Source organism: Musca domestica, unplaced genomic scaffold (genome assembly GCF_030504385.1).
Source record: "Musca domestica strain aabys unplaced genomic scaffold, Musca_domestica.polishedcontigs.V.1.1 25, whole genome shotgun sequence".
Classification (NCBI taxonomy): domain Eukaryota; kingdom Metazoa; phylum Arthropoda; class Insecta; order Diptera; family Muscidae; genus Musca; species Musca domestica.
Window position 1 is genome coordinate 586,345 of NW_026712277.1, and position 17,413 is coordinate 603,757.

General features: G+C 31.2%; 2 protein-coding genes across 3 annotated transcripts; both read right to left on the bottom strand.

The window, feature by feature from the left end:
- Positions 1–287: 287 nt before the first annotated feature.
- On the bottom strand, positions 288–2,900 carry LOC101896000 (venom serine protease). Its single transcript, XM_005178811.3, has 5 exons — positions 2,662–2,900; positions 2,256–2,589; positions 2,096–2,194; positions 723–891; positions 288–663 (listed from the first exon to the last, which is right to left on the bottom strand). The coding sequence occupies exons 1-5, from the start codon at positions 2,887–2,889 to the stop codon at positions 288–290; spliced, it is 1,206 nt and encodes a 401-aa protein (XP_005178868.2). The 5' UTR covers positions 2,890–2,900.
- Positions 2,901–5,557: 2,657 nt separating this feature from the next.
- Positions 5,558–14,254, bottom strand: LOC101894693 (venom serine protease). Of its 2 annotated transcripts, none has more exons than XM_005178803.4 (6): positions 14,108–14,254; positions 10,354–10,571; positions 6,406–6,724; positions 6,240–6,338; positions 6,021–6,183; positions 5,558–5,954 (listed from the first exon to the last, which is right to left on the bottom strand). In XM_005178803.4, the coding sequence occupies exons 1-6, from the start codon at positions 14,148–14,150 to the stop codon at positions 5,573–5,575; spliced, it is 1,224 nt and encodes a 407-aa protein (XP_005178860.2). In that variant the 5' UTR covers positions 14,151–14,254; the 3' UTR covers positions 5,558–5,572. The 2 variants fall into 2 exon arrangements, with proteins under 2 accessions (XP_005178860.2, XP_005178861.2); XM_005178804.4 differs by lacking the exon at positions 14,108–14,254 and adding an exon at positions 10,732–10,978.
- Between the last annotated feature and the right edge of the window lie 3,159 nt (positions 14,255–17,413).

Here is a 17,413-nt window from a genome sequence, read left to right on the forward strand (position 1 = left end):
TAACATCAAAGGCTAAAACAGGCTCATTATCCTTGAAATGCATATTTTCCCAGCATCAAAATAAAAAAAACAAGACAACAACAACGAATGATAAGAGTTATGCATAAATTAAATCATTTTAATTTTATGGCAAAATGCAGAACGAAAAACAGAAAAAGCAACACAAGTGGTCCTCCAGATGCCTGCAAGGACCCTCTACAATTTAGTTACTCTCTCTGTACTTACAACACAACAACGACAATTACATTTCACAATAATCGTCGTAATGATAATAATAATGGCCTTAATTACACGACACACACATTGTTCTGCAAATACGTCCAAAGCCATGGTAGATGTGAGGTAATGCGTGTATTCACTCCCATACCAAAACGCTGGCCACAGCTTTGTCCGAAACTAATGAGACCAAGTAGGTGGAATCGTTGTGAACGCATTACCACCGGACCACCCGAATCATATTGGCAGGTATCCTGACCTCGACCCAAAAAGTCATAGGTACAAATATGGGACCCCTTTATGGCCGTGGTATTGTAATGCTGCTGGCACACCGAATTTTCCACCGTCACCAATTGGGCCTTTTGTAGCGTGTTCGATTTCATGCCGGCAAAGGAGAGGGTGCCCCAACCGGCCACATCAACCTGGATGTAGGCGAAGGGATCTTGGCTGAAATTGAAATGGGGTTTTAATTGGGGAAATTCTTATTGGAGGGCTTGATTACTCACAGTTGACGCCATGGTAGACATATGGGACCCACACCGCGGGACCACTCGATGGGTAGCACCGTGATGAGAATTGAAATATCATTTTGTGTGGAACTGGGCGTGGCAGCATAGTTGGGATGATTTATAATGCGTTGAATACGATATTGGGCCTCAAAGCGGGTCTCACCGGCTGGAGGAGAAAAAAAATCAAAAATAGGGGAACATTTTATCCGAAAAAAAAATCAAAATACTGGAGAGTTTTATCCACTTTGGTGGATAAAATAATCCGCGATCGTGGATGAAATTATCCTCATAGGTGGATAAAATTATCCACATAAGCGGATAAAATTATCCACATTGGTGGATAAAATTATCCACATAACTGGATAAAAGTATCCGCAATGGTGGATAATTTATCCGCATTGTTGGATAAAATTATCCGCAATGGTTTATCCATAATGGTGGACAAAATTATCCTCATTGGTGGATAAAATTATTCGCAATGGTGGATAAAATTATCAACATTTTTGGATAAAATTATCCAATTTGGTGGATAAAATTATCCACATTGTTGGATAAAATTATCCGAATTGGTGGATAAAATGATCCACATTGATGGATAACATTATCTACAATGGTGGATAAAATTATCCACACAGGTGGGTAAAATCATCCGTATTGGTGGATAAAATTATCCACTTTGGTGGATTAAACTATCCGCATTGGTGGATGAAATTATCCACATTAGAGGATAAAATTATCCACAATGGTGGATAACATTATCCGCATTGGTGGATAAAATTATTCACTTTGGTGGATGAAATTATCCACTTTGGTGGATAAAATTATTCGCAATGGTGGATAAAATTATCCACATTAGCGGACAAAATTATCCACATCGGTGGATAAAATTATCCACATCAGCGGATAATATTATCCACATTGGCGGATAAAATTATCCACAATGGTGGATAAATTTATCCATATAGGTGGATAAAATTATCCGCATTGGGGGATAAAATTATCCACATAGGTGGATAAAATTATCCACATTAGCGGATAAAATTTTCCACATTAGAGGATAAAATTATCCGCAATGGTGGATAAAATTATCCGAGTTTGTGGATAAAATTATCCATATCCGGCAGATATATTTATCCACATTAGCGGATACAATTATCCACATTGGTGGATAAAATTATCCGCATTGGTGGATAAAATTATCCACATTAGCGGAAAAAATATCCGCAATGACGGATAAAATTATCCACTTTTGTGGATAAAAATATCCACATTGGTAGATAAAATTATCCACAACAACGGATAAAATTATCCTTATCCATTATCCTCCTTAATTTTATCCCTATGACCCATTGACCTCATTTGGTACTCACCCACCACCAAATTGTGATCTCCCACATAGGCCATTATCCTGCTGGCATCCGGATGCATGCGCATGCAATGGGCCGCCGTCAAGATGTGGCGATGACTTACTGTCAAAAATTTCCAAATTTATTATCTTCTTTCCAGAATTTTTACCCCCGCCTAACCTACCTATGCTACCCCCACAAAATATCGGCTGCGGTGAGGAGATGTCTCTCAGCGCCACCATAGAGGGGAATTCATGTTTCATCGTTTCAACGCCATTTGTTATTCTAGTACTGGCAGTCCAGCCACAGGTGCAGGCCTGGCGTCGGGCAAAGGCTTGGCATGCGAAACGTCCACGTTGCATAGAATTGAGTCTCACAGAGGCATAGGCTAAAACCATGGAACGAAAGTGGGAAATGCGACTCATGCGATTTGTCAGGCAGAAGCGCTCTCCATCACCCAGCTGGAAATCACCATCAAGGGATATTATAAAGTAGTCATTGTCACACCTGTTGGGGGTCTGGGGGGGGGGAGGATATAAAAGATTTTGAATTATTTTTAAATAAAAAAAAATGATTTATATTTTTCTCACCACTTCAAAACCGCAATTCACCACCACCACATGATCCATGGGTGCCGTAATGCGATAACGACAATTGCTGCCCAATGGATAGGGATTGGGATAATTCCTGGAAGTTATATTCAAGACTTGGCGATCATTTTGCAAACGATATTCTATGGAACACTGCTGTTGGGCCAAGGATATCTGGCAGTAGAATAAAATCACCACACCTAGCTGGATAAAAAATGTAACCGACATACTACTTGTTGTTGTCGAATAATTGGCAAAACTGACATCACTGACCCAGAAGCGAAGAGAATTTATAGACTTTCGGTATTTATTTATTCTTGGCTAAAATGCAAGAGATAAGCATGTTGACAGTTGAATAAATTGCTGAATATTTAAAGAACATGCTCCATTTAGTAGATCCAAGGAAATGCGTGACCGTGTTAAGATAATAAAAAAAAAGAAGTAGCTGTGGCGAAGTGGTTTGGTTTATTAATTAAATTAATTTAATTTGTCCTCCAGAACGCAAGGATGGCTTCAAAAAATATTCAAAATGGATATTTTCAGTTTATATTTAATTGTAGTTTCCAAATCATTAAATTTTGGGGTGTGGTGAATTTCATCATGTAGTGGTGAATTTCATAATATTGCTTAAAACCCATAACTATGTCATTTTTATGTTAAATGTTACGTGTATTAGCTATTTTTAAACTGTGGTGAGTTTAAAAATTGGAGGTGAGTTTCGAAAATGACATTTAAATTTAATTTTTGCCGAATTTGGTTTTCTCCGATGAGAAAACATTCGTTGTCGAGCAGTTTGTAAACAAACAAAATGATCGTGTTTACTTGCCAAAGAGGTTAGCTGAAAATGTGAACCTTCGGTTGGCCACCAGAACTTTAAAAAAATAGAAAAAATTAATGAAAAATTTAGAAATAAAGTCTCCAAGAATAATTTTAACATCCACGTCTGAAGTGTTTTGGAATGACTTTAACAATTCTTCAAAAAATCCACGTTTGGGATTTCGTCTTTATGTAGCCTCCAAAAATTCTATAAAAAATGCACGTTCGGAGGCCTTTAGGTAGCCTCCAAAAATTCTTCAAAAAATCCACGTTTGGGATTTCGTCTTTATGTAGCCTCCAAAAATTCTATGAAAAATGCACGTTTGAATAATTTCAAAAATTCTATGAAAAAATCCACGTTTGAAGGATTTCAAAAATTCTTTAAAAATCCACGCCTGAAGGCCTTTCGATAGCCTCCAACATTTTTTTAAATTCACCCCTGAAAGCCTTAAGGTAACCTATTTTTTTTTAATTCAACACTGAAGGCCTCCAAACATTTTTTAAAAATCTTCGTTTGAAGGCCTTAATGTTGCCTCCAAATATTCTTTAGAAAACCACGTTAGAAAGCCTTGCCTCCGAAAGATCTTCAAAAAAATCCACGTTTGAGGGCCTTTAATGGGCATCCAAGAATTTTCTGAAAAATCCACGTTTGAAGGACTCTAGGTTGCCTCCAAGAATTTTCTGAAAAATCCACGTTTGAAGGACTCTAGGTTGCCTCCAAAAATTCTTTAAAAATCCACGTTTGCCAAAAGATCTTAAAGAGGCCGCCAAAAACTATTTATTACATAACAGCCGATGGTCGCTCTCCGCTCGTATTAATCGACCGTGACATCAGAATAAATGCCGAATATTTTCGCGAAAATATTCTGAAGGGTGTATTAAAGCCTTGGCCGGAGACCTTGGACATTCCAACAGGACTCAGCACGCGCCAACCAAGAGTGGTTACAAAATGAGGTTCTCGCTTCATTTCCAGCGCACAATGGCCACCAAAATCTCCGGATACCAATCCGTTGCACTATAGTGTTTGCAGTATTTTGGAAAGCAAGGTTGGCACTGTGAAATACCAAAGTGTCGATCACCTCAAGCAGGCGCTTCGCCGGGAATGGGCCAAAATACCGCAGAACAACATTCGGGCAGCGTGTGATGGTTCCATTGGCCGTTTGAAGGCCAAAGACCATTCGAACAACTCGAAACTTATTCCAAAATTTGATGCTATTTCCGACATTTTTTGTTTTCATTCAATAAAATTTAAAAAAAATATGTAAAAATTATGGCGTTTGACTTTGTTGCAATTTTTTTATTTCACCCTGTATATTTCTGAGTGTTTAACAACCATGGAAATTGGCCCAGACCTCTTCGTGTGCCATTTTCAAGGAGTTAGGGTCTCAAAGACATTTAATTTCCAAAAGTTTTGGGTTCTAAAGCAAATTTAATGTCTCTGGGATGTATTTTTAAGGTGTGGTGAATTTCTATAAAGTGTGGTGAATTTCTCAAAAATGCTGAAAATGAAACCCACAGCTTTTAAAATCATCAAGAATCATGTCAAAAATGGGGTTTTGCTTTTTTTGTCCGCATTCCCAGCTTCTTTAAACCCCCTTGGAAAAACTCATATTTTTTTAGCATCTAAATAAATTATAATTTTATTTAACAATTTCGTATACTGTTTTGTTTTTAACATTTTTTCATAAAATATATAAATTAAGGCTTTACTTATGTTTCGAAGTGTTATAATAACCATGAAAATTTACCCAGACCTCTTTGTGTGCCATTTTCAAGGAGTTAGGGCCCCAGAAATATTTTATTTCCAACAGTTTTGGGTTCTAAAGCAAATTTAATGTCTCTGGGATGTATTTTTGAGGTGTGGTGAATTTCTATAAAGTGTGGTGAATTTCTCAAAAATGCTGAAAATGAAAATAATAGCTTAAAAAATCATTAGAAATCATGCCTAAAGTGCCCATTTGATTTTTAGTTCACTTTCCAAGCAACTTTAAACCCCCCTTCCAAGGAAAATAATCGCATTTTGTAGCATTTAAATATATTATAATTTTATTTAACAATCGTATACTGTTTTTAACAACTTTTCTTTTAATTTCCATTAACTCACAACACATGTCGAATATCCAGTACTTTGATATATCCATGTCAAATAGGATGAGATACGTGTATTAACACCCGTTGCATAGCCTCCTTGGCCACAGAATTTACCAAAACTAATGCAACCCAAAATATACTGCCTTAGAGTACGTCTTATGACCGGCCCACCAGAATCATATTGGCATGAATCACGACTAGTCCCGGTATAATCATAGGTACAAATTTGAGTTGGATAGATGGTGGTATCATTATATGTCTTGGCACACGACTCGTTATCGGTTATGATGACCGTGGTCTTTTGCAAGGTATCCGAATAGGCACCGGCAAACGAGGTGGTACCCCAGCCAACCAAATCCACATAGGTGTAGGTGAAATCGTTTTCCCTGTAGAAAAAGAATTGTTAGATTTCAGAAAATAAAATTATTTACCCCCCCCCCCACAAAACTTACATTGGTGGTGGCAGGCACATGGGTCCCACTCCCCTGGACCACTCTATGGCTGTGGTTGTCCTCAGCAATGAAATATCATTAATCATGGTGGGTCTACTGGTATAGCCAGGATGTTGAATGATTTGGGCCACATAGTAGTTTACGGCATACTTGGTTTCCGTGGCTAAATAGAAACGTTCTCTAAAATCTCTGTAAAATATATTTGAATATATCACTTACAAATTGCCAAATTGTGATCGCCAGCCTTAATAATATAACTTGCGGGATTGGGCACCAATTCTGTACAATGGGCCGCCGTCAGCAGGTAATAATGGGAAACTAAAAAATAAATTCAGTTTTATAAAAATTCTGAACTCTCTCCCTCTCTCTCTCTTCAATCTCATACTTATGGTTGCCGAACAGAAGGGTGGAGCTGCTTCGCTGGTCTTAAGGGCCACAACACCGGGATACTCATTGATACCCGTCTCCTGGCCATTGACAATTTTCGTATTTACCGACCAGCCACAATCGCATGGCTGCGGTGCCGCATACAACTGACAACGGAAACTACCCCATGAACCACCCGAGGTATAGGCAAATACCACCGAACGGAAGAGAGATTTACGCTGGATTACACCTTTACCACAAAATTGTTCTGAGCCACGTAGATATTCGTCACCATCCACGGCCACATAGAAATACTCTGTGCTGCAGGCATTGCTGCCCTGTCAAGGTGAAATGGGAAGAGATGTGAAAAAAAAAATTAAAAAAGGAAAATGAAACGGGATGATGTTTTTCAAAATACAAAAAAAAAAGGAGAACGTTAGACAAAATTGAAATAATTTTGAAAATTTTAAATCTTAAAAAAATGGAAAATTTTATATAGTTTCAAAAAGTTTTTAATTAAAAAAACTGGAAATTTTGGGTTTCCACTACTTTTATAGAAATCAAGAGATATAAATATCGAACATATGTCATTGGAACCGTCCTGGAGAGGTCAAAAAATTTTTTTTCACAATTTTTAGTTTATAAACCTTATAAAATGTGAAATGGTAACATTTTGAAGATGTGGTGAGTTTCCAAAAAGTGTGGTGAATTTCTCAAAAATGCTTAAAATGGAATGAGTGATAATTATAAAGGTTAAAAATGTAGCGGTGAGGTGAATATACGTTTTTTAGTAGCAAAAAATCCATGTAGATTCAACTAGAGACGTCCAAAAATTTTATTTCGATCAGTAATGGATTGTAGAGCAAATTTAGCAAACATGGAACACATTTTTGAGGTGTGGTGAATTTCCATAAGGTGTGGTGAATTTCTCAAAAATTGCGAAAATCGTAAAAAGACGGTATTTTAAACAATACAAGATATGTTTTAAGTGGGTGCTAAATTGTTGGGCCTTGTTAAAGGTTCAGAAATCGTAAAAGTCAGGGGTTTTGATCATTAAAAGGAAGGGTTCTAGCTTTCAGAGCCATATTAAAGGATTATTTTAAATAATCGTTGATTGTCTATAGGAAATCAGATTGGGTTCTTAAGGACGAAGCATACAAATGAGTCCATTCATCTCCAAAGGTCCCAAATGAGTTCAATGTTCTGAGTAAAATCCCATCAAAAACATTAAATTAAGAAATATTGAAAATATGTCATTTCAAAATACCTGAAAAGGCCTAGGTCTTTTATTTTTACAATTTGTTTGGTCTCAATTATAATATATGCGAGATTTATATTGTGTGAGTTTTCGAAGGGGTGGCGAGCTTCGAAGAAGTATGCTAAATTTTTAAGAACTGTTAAAAAATGGTATGAGTTATATTTATAGAGGTTTAAAATGCAGCGGTGAGGTGAACATATGGTTATTTGCTGTACAAAATTCTCGCAGACTAATTCAGGGCTGTAGACAATTTTATTTCGTCTAGTTTTAAATTGTAGAGCAAATATAGCACGTATGGGAACATTTTTTGATGTGTGGTGAATTTCTATAAAGTGTGGTGAATTTCTCAAAAATGCCGAAAATCGTATAAATAAAGTATTCTCAACGCTACAAGCCCTGTTTTTAGTGGGTGCTAAATGTTAATGGCTCAGAAATAATAAAAGTGAGATGTTTTGATTATTAAAAGGCGGGTGGTTGCTTTCAGAGCCATATTAAGGTTTATTTTAAATATTATTTGAATAATAGAGGAATAAATCAGAACCGATTGCTAAATACGGAGCATTCAATTGAGTCCATCTGAAAAGGTCCGAAATGAAACCCAACTTAAATTAAGACCTGAAACAATAAAATGTAAGCCAAAAATATTGACAATTTGTCATCAAAAAGACTTAAAGAGGTCCTGATTTTTTTTCTCATTTTTTTGTTTTAAATCCCATTATGGTAAAATGGTAAAATTCCTGAGGCGTTGTGAGATTTCAAACAGTGTCGTGATTTTTCCAAAAACACTAATCATTGTATGAATTATATTTAAAGTAATTAAATAGGCAGTTGTGAGTATTTTAGTAAAAATAAAGGCCAATCACAATTATTTAGAGTAATCGAAAATTTTTTCTTGGACTAGTTTTATATTGTGAAGCCAAAATACTATTTAAGGGTTAAATTTTGAAGGTGTGGTGAATTTCTATAAAGTGTGGTGAATTTCTTGAAAGTGCCGAAAATTTAATAAAGGGGGTATTTGGATCGCTACAAGGTATGTTTCTAGCGGCTGCTAAGATTTTAACCCATGTTATGAATAGTACAGCTCCGAGGTCCGACTATTACTGAACGAACTATCCAAAAGTAGGCCGAAGGTATAGAATTAGGTAGGCAACTGAAGGTTCTACTTGTAGAGATTCAGTATTCGAACAGAGGTCAATTTTTTACACATATTTGTTTCAACGGTTGTCAGACCGTGGATTTTTTAAAAAATATTTTTTCAATATTCCAACAGACGTGGATTTTCTAATTTTTTTTTTAATATTCCAACAGACGTGGATTTTTTAAAAAATATTTTTTCAATATTCCAGCAGACGTGGATTTTTTAAAAAATATTTTTTCAATATTCCAACAGACGTAAATTTCTTTAAAAATGTTTTTTTATACATCTAATAGACGTGGATTTAAAAAAATAATTTTTCAATATTCTAAAAGACGTGGATTTTTAAAAAATAATTTTTCAATATTCTAAAAGACGTGGATTTTTAAAAAATAATTTTTCATACATCCAATAGACGTGGATTTTTAAAAAATAATTTTTCATACATCCAATAGACGTGGATTTAAAAAAAATATTTTTTCAAAAAAAAAAAAAAAAAATTTTTTTCATACATACAAAAGACAAGGAATTTAAAAAAAAAATTATTTTTTTTTTCAATATTCCAAATTACGTGGTTTTTTAAAAAATAACTTTTCATACATCCAATAGACGTGGATTTAAAAATAAAATATTTTTCCAAAAAAAAATATTTTTCATACATCCAAAAGACAAGGAATTTTTAAAAAAATATTTTTTTCAATATTCCAAAGGACGTGGTTTTTTAAAAAATATTTTTTCAATATTCCAAAAGACGTGGTTTTTTAAAAAACATTTTTTATACATCCAATAGACCACGATTTTTAAAAAAAAATAATTTTTCATACATCCAATGGAAGTGGATTTTTTAAAAAAATAATTTTTCATACATCCATTGGAAGTGGATTTTTTAAAAAAATAATTTTTCAATATTCCAAAAGACGTGAAATTTTTAAAATATATTTTTTCAATATTCCAATAGACGTGGATTTTTTAAAAAAATAATTTTTCAATATTCCAAAAGACGTGAAATTTTTAAAAAATATTTTTTCAATATTCCAATAGACGTGGATTTTTTAAAAAAATAATTTTTTAAATATTCCAAAAGACGTGAAATTTTTAAAAAATATTTTTTCAATATTTCAATAGACGTGGATTTTTTAAAAAATATTTTTTCAGTATTCCAACAGACGTGGATTTTTTAAAAAATAACTTTTCATTCATCCAATAGTCGTGGATTTTTTAAAAAATATTTTTTCAATATTCCAACAGACGTGGATTTTTTAAAAAATATTTTTTCAATATACCAACATACGTGGATTTTTTAAAAAATAACTTTTCATTCATCCAATAGACGTGGATTTTTTAAAAAATATTTTTTCAATATTCCAACAGACGTGGATTTTTTAAAAACATTATTTTATAAATCCAACAGAAGTGGATTTTTTAAAAAATAATTTTTCACTATTCCAAAACACGCGGAAAAGTCGTGGATTTTGTTTAAAAAATAGTTTTTCAATATTCCAACAGACGTGGATTTTTAAAAAATTATTTTCTTAGTTTCAACGCACCAGTATGCGCAGCGTATTTTTTCTTACCATATTCAAATTAATGGAACAGTTAACAGTTATGTCATAATCCAATGGTGCCACAAATTTATAACGGCATGATGTCCCTGCTGGATAGTGACTTGGATAATATGGCGATTCCAAATAGGTAGTACCGGGATTTATTTGAAATGTATGATCACAGCCCTCAAACAAAGCCGAAGCAGAGCCAAAGAGCAGGCAGAACACGTTGGTCAAGAGGAAGAAAACTGGAAAAAAGGGAAGGTAAAATAACATTTATGTTCAGGTAGGTCAGTTTGATGAGACAACGACACATATGAGATATGTTACAGATTCTTTTTTTTATTTTGAAAATAAAATTCCGAAATCTGTATTGGAGACATTATTAATTCTGTCTTTTTTACTCACATTGATAACCCACCATAACTTTTACCATTACGCATTACTAATCCACAAATAATAACCACTTAAAGTTAATTATCCGCTTAACACGGAACACTTTCCCTATCAATTTGCCTCCGAAACTATTTCAACTGAAATTGACAAAATTTTAATTTTTTGTACGTGACTCGTAGCTCTGGCTAAATCATGTCTTTGCCCATTCGAAATGTTTGACAACGCGATTCTTGCGGTTGTTTATTAAGTATCTACTTTCCTGGCCAAAATGAAACGGCGGCGCTGTGAAGATGGCCCCTCTAACAAAAGACAAGCAACCCATTATCGTTTTATGAATATCTAGATAACTTTATAATGGTTGTAAATAAATTATCATTTTTTTTTTTTTGAGAAATATTTTATCTTATTTTTGAATTTTATGTGTGTGTACATACATATATGTACGTAAGTGTTGTAAAACTATAAAGCAGGTGCAAGAGAAAATGGATATTATTCATTCATTCATTTTTTCGCTCATATATTTCATAACCAGCCATAAAGGGTTATCAGATAAGCCCATAAATGGATTAATTTTAAGGGGTATGTAAATCGTCATGTGACAGTTCCGAGGTTTAGATTAGAAAAATTAGATGGAGAATTCTGAAAATTGCGAAATATTGGGCATCTTTGATACAGGTACATGCGACCCTGTTAGAAATGTGGAATTAATGAAAAAAATTAGAGTTGTATTGCTGATATTTTGTTTTAAATAGTCTATTTTAAAAAAAAAAAAAAGTATTTTCCAACGTTACACTTTGCTTTCAGAGCCATATTAAGAGGTTTCTTTAATATTTGTGTTCCGACATTTACATTTTTTCATATAGCTTAAACCTCGCAGTGGATTATTTTAAATATATAATTTTGGCATATAGATGTGGATTATTAGAAAGCAAAAACAATTTAAAATATTTTTTAAGCAATCAAAGAGATGTGAAATTTTTGAAAACATTTTTTCAGTATTCCAACAAACGCAGATTTTTTAAATTTTTTTTTTTTTACGTTAGAACAGACGTGGCTTTTTTTAAAAAATATTTTTTTAACGTCTCAACGGACGTGGATTTTTAAAAAAAATATTTTTCAACGTCCCAACAGACGTGGCTTTTTAAAAAATATTTTTTCAACGTGCCAACAGACGTGGAATTTTTAAAAATATTTTTTCAACGACCTAACAGACCTGGATGTTTTAAAAAATATTTTTTCAACGTCCCAACAGACGTGGCCTTTTTAAAAAATATTTTTTCAACGTCCCAACGGACGTGGATTTTTCAAATTTCCAACAGACGTGGATTTTTTAAAAAATATTTTTTCAAATGTCCAACAAACGTGGATTTTTTAAAAAATATTTTTTCAAATTTCCAACAGACGTGGATTTTTTAAAAAATATTTTTTTTAAATTTCCAACAAACGTGGATTTTTTAAAAAATATTTTTTTAAATTTCCAACAGACGTGGATTTTTTAAAAAATATTTTTTAAATTTCCAACATACGTGGATTTTTTAAAAAATATTTTTTTAAATTTCCAACAGACGTGGATTTTTTAAAAAATATTTTTTTTAAATTTCCAACAGACGTGGATTTTTTAAAAATATTTTTTTAAATTTCCAACAGACGTGGATTTTTTAAAAAATATTTTTTTAAATTTCCAACATACGTGGATTTTTTAAAAAATATTTTTTTAAATTTCCAACAGACGTGGATTTTTTAAAAAATATTTTTTTAAATTTCCAACAGACGTGGATTTTTTAAAAAATATTTTTTCAAATTTCCAACATACGTGGATTTTTTAAAAAATATTTTTTCAAATTTCCAACAGACGTGGATTTTTTAAAAAAATATTTTTGCAACGTCCCAACGGACGTGGATTTTTTTAAAAAATATTTTTGCAACGTCCCAACGGACGTGGATTTTTTTAAAAAATATTTTTGCAACGTCCCAACGGACGTGGATTTTTTTAAAAAATATTTTTGCAACGTCCCAACGGACGTGGATTTTTTTAAAAAATATTTTTGCAACGTCCCAACGGACGTGGATTTTTTTAAAAAATATTTTTTCAAATTCGTTTCAAGGGATCTGAGATTATCCCAATTTGTTTCAAACCCTCCGCATGGTAACATTATTATTAAACTTATTTCGAGTTCGGAGTTGGATAATATCGGTTCACTGGTACCCCTCATACAAAAGGTCAAAAAAAAAAAGAAAATAATTTGCCTAATAGATTTTTGAATTTTGCGTAAACTTTGCAAATCCCAGCATTTTTATCAGTTCTACGTCAGATGCAAAAAATTACAATATCGGGCCACTCAATCTGTACCTCCCCCAAAAAGAGGACGAAATTTTGAATAATCATAACTCTAATAAAATGTGAAATAAGAATCCGATAATCTTCAAATATCGCATATCTTAATATTTATTCTAACACCAGATCTGGTATGAAGGACGAATCTCTCCCACAAAGGGTCAAACATTTAGAATAACCATGAAGTTCATAAAACGCAATATTAGCATTCAATAACTTTCAAACTCGGCACATCCCAATATTTCTATCAACATAGGATCAGGTGGGAATATGGAATATATCGGACCACTCCTTCTTGTACTCCCCCCACAAAGGGGTGAAATTTTTAAATTATTATACCTCTCGTATAACCTGAAATAAGTGTTCAATGGTCTGCCAATTTTGCACTTGCCAATATTTCTAACAACTCAAGTTCTGGTGCAAAGATAGGATATATTGGTCCATTCCTTTTGGCACCTCCTCCGCAAAGAGGTTTAAATTGTAAAAAGGCACTCGATTCTCTTCAGATTTTAAAAACATATTTCAACATTTTCAAAAAAAAAAAAAAAAAAAAAAAAACACACACACACGCACACTTTTCATAAAAAGTGAAGGAAGAACTCGATATAGTCCAAATCTGCACTTTGTATTTATGTCAGTTAGGAGATGGACACCATTGGCTACTCCTGTGGAACCCCTGTCACCATGGTCCACATTTTTCTATTTTTTCTAATTTTGTTTTTTTTGTCACCGAAATGTTATTATTTTTTTTATTTTTATTAATATTCTTGTAAAATTTAAATTCTTAATTTATTGATTTTTTTAAGTTTTTTCAATGCCTTTAGTTTTGTAATTTTTAATTTTATTTTTATTCACCGAATCGTTTTTATTATTATTATTTTTACTATTATTATTTTCATTATTACAACTATTCTTGCATTTCTTGAATATTTCCAATTTTTCAAATCAATTTCCTATTGTTTCAATTTTTTATAGTTTATCTAAATTTTATAATTTTTTTCTTTTTCACACACACAAAAAATTATGCACCAGTTTTTAATACTCTCAATTTACCATTTAATGACGACCGCATTTGTCTTAAACCCGACGACCACATCTTGTCAAATGACAATTGTTTTGAAAACTTGGCCGTTGTTTTAATAGACAATTTTTTGATCCAAATATATATAAATATGTTTTTTGTTTTTTGCTTTTTTATTTTATTTCACTTCATTTGATTTTCATTTTATTCACTTCATTTTCTTTCTAACTATCAAATATTTGTTTTAATTAGCTGTACTCGTGCTGGTGTGGCTGAGTGTGTGTGTGTGTGTTTGCGTGAGTGTGACATCAAGAGATGTCAATGTGCGTAAAGAGATCTAGGTTTTATGGAAAACAACCTTAGACTAACTGGCACACAATAGAGGGTATTTGCAAAGGGGGGAAGGAAGTTTTAAGGGGGGAAAATGAAGAAGAAGATTTTTGATATTTTGTTATGACATGCAGATCAACAGATGTGACTGTTAAATTGTTTAAAGAAAATAAAAATTTATACACTCAAGGAAATCACGTTTGTTGAAAGAAGGATTAGGCGGGTTTTCCAGGAAACATTTTTATGGGCCTGCTAAAAGGAGAATACTCTCAGAGAAATTTGGGAAGTTGGAAAGAACATTTTTAAAATATATTAAACCTTTTTTTTAATATTATATTTTGTTTTAATTTCAACAGATGTGAATTTTAATTTTTTAATTTCAATAATTTCAAAAGACGTGGATTTTTTTAAAATCATTGTTTTTTTTTAATTTTATAAAATGTGGATATTTCTTTAAGCAAGTTTTTTCTAATTTCCGAAAGTCTTGGTTTTTTTTAAAAACTATATTCTTTTTAATTTCAATATACATGAATTTTTGTAAAAGTATTTTTTTCTAATTTTTTTATAGACGAGGACTTTTTTAAATTTATTTTTTTTGATTTCAATAGACTTGGATTATTCTAAAAATAATTATTTCTAAATTCCAAAAGACATGGATTTTTGAAAAACTATTTTTTTAACTTTCAATAGACGTGCATTATTTTAAAGATGTTTTTAATGCAATAGACTTGGATTATTCTAAAAATAGTTATTTCATAACCAAGGGACGTGGTTTTTTAAAAAATTATTTTTTTAAAGACGTTGATCTAAATTTTTTTTCTAATTTTTGATGGATATGGATTTTTAAAAAATAATTTTTTGTAATTTTCGATGGTTGTGGATTTTTAAAATTATTTTTTTCTAATTATCGATGGACGTGGATTTTTTAAAAATTATTTTTTTCTAATTTTTGATGGCGTTGATTTTTTAAAAATATTTTTTTTTTAATTTTTGATGGCGTTGATTTTTTAAAAATTATTTTTTTCTAATTTCCGATTTCGCACTCAGCACGCGCCACCCAAGAATGGTTACAAAATGAGGTTGCTATTTTTTATCTCACCCTGTACATACATTTTTTCTATTTTCCAATAGACGTGAATTTTTAAAAATAATTTTTGACTAAATACCAATAGACGTGGACTTTTTAAAATATTTTTCTTAATTTCAATAGCCGTGGATTTTTTACAAATACTTTTTCTATTTTTCAGTTGATGTGGATTTTTTAAATAAATATTTTTTGCTAAGATTTGGAGACATGGATTTTTAAAAAATATTTTTTTGCTAAAATTTGGAGTCGTGGATTTTTTAAAAAAACATTTTTGCTATATTTTGAGAGACGTGGATTTTTTAAAAAACATTTTTGCTATATTTTGAGAGACGTGGATTTTTTAAAAAACATTTGTGCTATATTTTGAGAGACGTGGATTTTTTAAAAAACATTTTTGCTATATTTTGAGAGACGTGGATTTTTTAAAAATAATTTTTGGTACATTCGAGAGACGTGGATTTTTAAAAGAAACATTTTTGCTATTTTTCGAGAGACGTGGATTTTTTAAAAAATATGTCATTCTATTTTTTGAGAGACCTGGATTTTTTAAAAAACATTTTTGCTATATTTAGAGAGACGTGGATTTTTTAAAAAACATTTTTGCTATATTTAGAGAGACGTGGATTTTTTAAAAAACATTTTTGCTATATTTAGAGAGACGTGGATTTTTTAAAAAAATATGTCATTCTATTTTTCGAGAGACGTGGATTTTTTAAAAAATATTTTTTTAGATTTCCATAGACGTGGATTTTTTTTTAAATATTTTTTTAGATTTCCATAGACGTCGATTTTTTTAAAATATTTTTTTAGATTTCCATGGGCGTAGATTTTTTAAATATTATTTTTAAAAAATATTTTCTTAGATTTCCATAGAAGTGGATTTTTATTGAAAATATTTTTTTTAATTTCCATTGGCCTGGATTTTTTAAATATTACTTTTTTAGTTTCCACAGATGTGGATTTTTTAAAAAATATTTTTGTCTAAATTCCACAGAGATGGATTTCTTAAAAACATATTTTTGTCCAAATTTCCACAGACGTGGATTTTTAAAAATAATTTTTTTCTTATTTTATTGGATATTTAAATTTTTTTCTACATTTCCACAGACCTGAATTTTTTAAAAACTATTTTTTCTAATTTTATTGGATTTTTTAAAAATAATTTTTTTATTTAAATTTCTACAGACGTGGATTTTTTAAAAATTATTTTTGTCCAAACTTCCGCAGATGTGGATCTTTAAAAAATAATTTTTGTCCACAGACGTGGATTTCTTAAAAATTATTTTTGTCTAAATTTCCACAGATGTGGATCTTTGAAAAATAATTTTTGTCTAAATTTACACAGACGTGCAGATTTTAAAAATTATTTTTGTCCAAATTTCCACAGACGTGGATCTTTAAAAAATTATTTTTGTCTAAATTTCCACAGACGTGGATCTTTAAAAAATAATTTTTGTCTATATTTCCACAGACATGTATTTCTTAAAAATTATTTTTTTTTTAGATTTCCATATTTGTCAACTTTTTTTAAATTATTTTTTAGATTTCCATATTCGTCGATTTTTTTAAATTATTTTTTTTAGATTTCCATATTTGTCAACTTTTTTAAATTATTTTTTAGATTTCCATATTCGTTGATTTTTTTTAATTATTTTTTTTAGATTTCCATATTCGTCATTTTCTTTTAAATTATTTTATAGATTTCCATATTTGTCGATTTTTTTAAAATTATTTTTTAGAAAAATTATTTTTGTCTAAATTTCCACAGACGTGGATTTTTAAAAAAATTATTTTTTTAGATTTCCATATTCGTCAATTTTTTTAATTATTTTTTAGATTTCTACATCGACGTCTATGATTTTTGAAAAATAATTTTTTTTTTAAATTTCAATAGACGTGGACTTATAAAGAATAAAAACAA